Source organism: Mus pahari, chromosome 10, assembly GCF_900095145.1.
Source record: "Mus pahari chromosome 10, PAHARI_EIJ_v1.1, whole genome shotgun sequence".
Lineage (NCBI taxonomy): Eukaryota > Metazoa > Chordata > Mammalia > Rodentia > Muridae > Mus > Mus pahari.
In genome coordinates this window covers 31,261,695-31,267,576 of record NC_034599.1, presented here as the reverse complement: position 1 = coordinate 31,267,576, position 5,882 = coordinate 31,261,695, and the positions used below count along the sequence as shown (strand labels likewise).

The 5,882-nt window shown below is 35.8% G+C and overlaps 1 protein-coding gene across 1 annotated transcript in view; it reads left to right on the top strand.

Annotated features, from left to right (window-relative positions):
- Chek1 (checkpoint kinase 1) overlaps positions 1-5,607 on the top strand; it is a 17,755-nt gene extending 12,148 nt beyond the window's left edge. The window contains exons 9-13 of the mRNA XM_021206172.2: positions 625-733; positions 1,267-1,444; positions 1,673-1,804; positions 2,837-2,938; positions 4,614-5,607. Of these exons, the coding sequence (XP_021061831.1) occupies positions 625-733; positions 1,267-1,444; positions 1,673-1,804; positions 2,837-2,938; positions 4,614-4,709 (617 nt within the window). The 3' untranslated portion in view covers positions 4,710-5,607. The remainder of the gene's footprint in view (positions 1-624; positions 734-1,266; positions 1,445-1,672; positions 1,805-2,836; positions 2,939-4,613) is intronic.
- Positions 5,608-5,882: the final 275 nt, after the last annotated feature.

The window sequence follows — 5,882 nt, the reverse complement described above, 5'->3', positions numbered from 1 at the left end:
GAGAGGGAGGGAGGGAAGAGAAGTGGGGGAGGGGGTGAGGAGAGGGGGAGAATGTGTGTCTGTGTGTGTGTGTGTGCACGTGCGCACGCACGTGTCTATGTGTATGTGTAAGAGAGGCATAAGAAGTATATTTGCAAATTTGGTAGTGATACTGTGTTATTTTATGTCTGTTGACATTAATTTTTATAAATATAGGATAGTATATCATGCTAAGTAGTGGAATGGTGGGTGTTATCAATTTCAGAAGAGAACAGAAGTTTCGAAATAATTCTTTCTTAGAAAGTGTGAGGAGACAAGTAGCATGGCCTGATGTAGTCTAGCTGAGGGCCTTATTCTGTATTAACTGTCGTTCTTTACTGCGTTATTTAAAAATTTTTAAAAGTTCTAGTCATTGAGCTGGTCTTTTGTTGAACATCATGTTACCCATAAAATATAGCATTAAGATTGTGGCCTTTGTGAAGCATTAGTGTAACATTCCTTTATTTAAACATAAAATTGTTTAAGAAAAAAATGTTTATATTATTTTGCATTCAATAAATGGATTTAGATGTGGATTTATTTATTCAAATTGCTAGTTGGATTAAATACTTAAATAGAAGATTTATATTTGTTCCCTTTTTTTAGGAGCAAAGAGGCCACGTGCCACATCAGGTGGTATGTCAGAGTCTTCTAGTGGATTCTCTAAACACATTCATTCCAATTTGGACTTTTCTCCAGTAAATAATGGTTCCAGGTAAGACTTACAAAAATTAACCCCCCTCTCTTTTTTTGAGGTAACCTCGACTGAACTGGAACTGGGTAGCCCATGCTGGCCTTGAACTTGTATAACTTGTATTGATCTTCCTGTGTCTGCTTCCTGAGTGTTGTGATTACAAGTTTGTACTACCATGGATTGGCAGATTGTAAGCCCTTTTCTTAAATGTAATTATTCCCCACAGAGAATAAAACATGTATATATTTTACTTAATAATGCAAATAATTTTACCAAAATGAGAATGATTGTGTGATACAAGAAAATCTTAATGGGTTTTATTTAAAGACATTTTTAGTTTGACTCTGTACTCTATACACTTATAGTCCCAGGTAACTGCTAATTGGAAGGCTGGGGCAGGAGGATAGACAAGGCCAGGCCAGGCCAATCTAGGCAACAAGATGTAATCTTGTCTCAAATAAACAAACAACAAACACAAAAATGAATAATTAGTATGAAGCCACCTTAAAAACAGAGAATTGAAGCCATACTTTTCTTCTCTTTTAATGTCTCAGTGAAGAAACCATGAAGTTCTCTAGTTCCCAGCCAGAGCCGAGGACAGGGCTTTCCTTGTGGGACACCGGTCCCTCGAACGTGGACAAACTGGTTCAGGGCATCAGTTTTTCCCAGCCTACGTGTCCTGAGCATATGCTTGTAAACAGTCAGTTACTTGGTACCCCTGGATCTTCACAGGTAAGGAACTTGATTTTTAAAATAAATAACTTGCTTTTTATTTTTGTTGTCTTAAATCATAGGTATATGGTATTAATACTTTTAGTTGATACATATTATTTGGATAAGTAAGAAATAATTAGAGGAGGCCATTAAGGGGAAGAAGCCTAAGCTAAAGAAAAGAATTTCAGACTAATTACTATAAACTGGTCACACTGGATTTATTCAGTTTTCTTCTCTGATGTACAGAACCCCTGGCAGCGCTTGGTCAAAAGGATGACACGATTCTTTACTAAATTGGATGCAGACAAATCTTACCAATGCCTGAAAGAGACCTTTGAGAAGTTGGGCTATCAGTGGAAGAAGAGTTGTATGAACCAGGTAGGTTTTGTTAGTTTTTGGTATTTCTTTTCCCATAGAAAATTAAATATTTGAGTAAAAGTTATCAGTGATAAGCGAGCGTTCTAAAAATATCAGTTCCCTGTTTGGGGTCTTGGTGCAGGCTCTTGGCTGCCCTCTTTCTCTCCCATCAGTCATCTTGCCTGAGCTGCTTAGAGGTACTTTCCGACACTATCGTCTCATCGTTGTTCTAGTTTTTCAGCCTCAAATATCTTCTCATTGTCTTTCTTGTATTGTTTTTTTGTTTGTTTTTTTATTTCTTTGAGATGGGTTTCTCTGTGTAACAGAGCCCTGGCTGTTCTGAAACTCCTTCTGTAGAGCCAGCTAACCTGGAGCTCACAGAGATCTGCTTACTCTGCCTCCTGAATGCTGGGATTAAAGGTGTTTGCCACCATGCCCAGCTCTTCTTGTACTGTAATAATATTGTTTTCTTTCTCATATATTTGACTGATTGATTGGCTACAGTATTGGGGATTGAACCCAGGCATTGTGTATGCTGGGCAAGTGCTTTACTACTAAGCTACACTTCCAGTCTTCATTCTATTCTTATTCCTTTTGATTGATTTTTCTTTCAATTCTTCTTTGCTAAAATACTTTTTTTTTTTTTTTTTTTTTAACTAAAAGTTCACTTAGACTAAAGTTCTAACTTACAGCTTGGTTTAGGTTGGAGAGAGAGACAACATTCTTTCTTTCTTTGGTAATGTTTATTTATTTATTTTTTAATTTTATGCTTATATGTAAAGACTGTGACGGCGTACATGTGTATGTCAGTGTCTGTGGAAGCATCAGATCCTATGGAGCTAGAATCATCGGTGGCTGAGAGCCCCTGACATGGGTGCCAGGAGTGGGCCCAAGGCCCTCTGGAGGAGAGCGTGGCAAGTGCTTTTAACCTGAGCCATCTCTCCAGCCTTGAAATGTATAGTGTTCTTCGTGATACTCTGTTAACCAAGAATTGTTAAGACTATTTTCTGTTCATGTGTGTATGTGGCTTGACCTTATTTTTTATTGCCTTAGGTTACTGTATCAACAACTGATAGAAGAAACAATAAGTTGATTTTCAAAATAAATTTGGTAGAAATGGATGAGAAGATACTGGTTGACTTCCGACTTTCTAAGGTATTTTTTCATATATTTTATTCATAGTATTTTTCTATGGAAATATTTCTATGTAGCTTTTCAAAATGGCTTTATATTTTATTTACAGTGGTCCACCTCTCTCTCTCTTTGTCTCTATCTATCTATCTATCTATCTATCTATCTATCTATCTATCTATCTATCTATCTAATCTATCTAGCCTGTCACTTAATTTTGGTTTTCGTATTAACTGTGGAAGTATTATATGCTTTTTGTTTTGTGGTAGCTTTAGTAATGGCTCCAAAGGGTAAGGGTGGTAATGCTGGCAATTTTATTATAGACTATTGTTATAATTGTTCTATTTTACTACTAACTGTATTACTCTTACTATGTCATATTTATAGATTTAGCTGTGTATACATAGGAATGCATATGGTATATGCCATGTAAAGTTCCATCCTATGTGGTTTCAGACTTCCTCAGAAAGTTTTGGAGTATATCCACATGAATATATTGTAACTAGTTAGTTGGCATTTGTAAATATATTATAACTTGATTTTTTTTCATTTAGTGTTATAAACATTGACTTTTGCTATCATCTGTTTTCCTAAAATATTATTTGGTTGTTTCTCTCTGTCTCCCCCTTCTCTCCTGCTCCCCTACATCTTCCTTAGTATAAAAATTTTGAAGGTTTGGGATGAATTACAGTTTGTAGAGTGCTTGCTTTAGTGTGCACAAGCTCTGAGATTGGATCCTCTGCACAGATAAAGCCAAGTGTGGAAATACCTGCCTATATTTCCAGCACTCAATAGGTGGAACTATCAGAAATTCAACCAGTTTTCAGACCAGCCCTACATGGGACTCTGTTCTACCTAAATTTTTTTTTTTTTTTTTTGTAATATATACAGATAAACGTAAACTAACAGAAAAATTTAAATTATACCTCTTGACACTTACAATTCATAATATTTTGGAATACTAAATTATTTTGATCCATATATAATATCTATTTTTTTAATTATTCACTTTACACCCTGCTCACTGCCCTTCTCCCAAATCCTTCCCCATCTCTCTCTCCCCTTCTCCTCTGAGAGGGTGGGGGGCCCCCTGGGGCTCCCCATACCCACCCTGCATAAATGTCTCTTCAAGGCCAGGTACTTCCTCTCCCACTGAGGCCAGACTAGGCAGCCCAGCTAGAAGAACATAACCTATGTACAGAATACCTACTATTATTTTAAATAAAAGTTATGACATTAAAAACTTGAACATATATAATGAGCTTCACAGATTTTGTGATTAATATTATCATTTTGCTTCCCTATTATTTTTAGTTTAAAAGTCTATTCTGTATTAAAACCAAAGCAATATAATGTCTGTTTTCTGATAGTTTATGTGTGGCTCTAGAAAATGTTCTGTATGTGGGAGACTGGTTGAAATAATTCTTTTCTAGATTTTTGATATAGTTAAAGGTTTCTTCTCTAATAAAACCCATAAATTATTATAAAATCCTGTTCAAACAAGTCAGATTCATGTGGAATGCATAACTAAGCTGGATTGTTGGTGCATACCTGCAATCCAGTATTCTCAGAGAAGAACAGAGAGGAGGCAAAGAAGAACCGGACATATTGAAGGGTGTTTGTTTCTCTGATCAGGAATGAGAATGTGCTCTTTTGATACAATCTTTTTTATATTTTTAAAATATTTTTCCTAAAATAGGGTGATGGATTAGAGTTCAAGAGACACTTCCTGAAGATTAAAGGGAAGCTCAGTGATGTTGTGAGCAGCCAGAAGGTTTGGTTTCCTGTCACATGATGAAGCCGTCAGCTCTGCACATTCCTGGTGAATAGAGTGCTGCTATGTGACATTTTCTTCCTAGAGAAGGTTTTCCTATTCTGCAAACTGCAAACAACAGTTGTTGAAGAGTTTTCTTCCCATTACCCAAACATCTTCTGATTTGTAGTGTTTGGCATACAAATACTACTGAATTTTAATTGTATGTAATGCCTTGGGGAAAGGATGGATCAAATTCATTAGGTATTTCTCTAGCTGTGTTTAAATTGTCTGGATTTGAAACCAAGTTTTGGGATACTTGAGTTTGCCAGTTTTTATTCCCATGTAGTAGTATCACTTTTGAAAAGTCAAAAGTTTGTTTCATCGCAACCAAAATATTTTCTTCTCTGCCTATTTAATTGTAAGGATGAATAAACACAGACCATGTACAGTTGATTGGTTCATGAATGAGGCCAGCCAGAAAAATGTGTATGTTAATGTATGTACTATATTTTCAGTTTTGGTATATGTGCTGCACAAGGGCTTGACCAATTATAAAGCTTTTTTGAGTTAAAGTGCTTAAAATTGTAAGTTTTCCCCCTGGTGTAGCTAGTCAAATATAAAGCCTAATTTGGTTGAATTTTCACAAAGTTGAACACAAGCTCTAGTGCTTAAGTGACTTTACTCTAAAAATTGCACACTTAGACAATTTTTTTCTACATTCACAGCCATATTTTAATTACTCTAGAAATAAACTCTATTTTTAAAATCAATATCTACCTCTGAACTTATTGGCCGGCCACCAAGTTTCTAGATGACACTGACTGAAAAAGGGACGGGAGTAAGGAAATGCAGGAGATGACCGGATCCTTGTTCCTCACCTTGTACACTCACATAAACTTTGTTTTGTTCACAAAATTTAATTAAAATATGAATATATGTTTGGGGTACTGTATTCCTTTTTGTAGATAAATTCCAACATTAGTCTGAAGCTGAGAACATTTAAAATTTTATGGCTAAAGTTTATTACATGTTGGTGTATGCTGTTGTCACCCACTTAACTCTCCCATCTTCAAAAGTAAACTTGAACCTACTCTCTTCAGTCTCCTGTTCCCCACTTGTCCCACTGTGGTTAAAGTCAGCCATCTTGTTAAAAACATTACTTATTCATTGGTAGTTTCTTTTCCAGAAAAGCTGTCAGAATGGTCCTTGTAA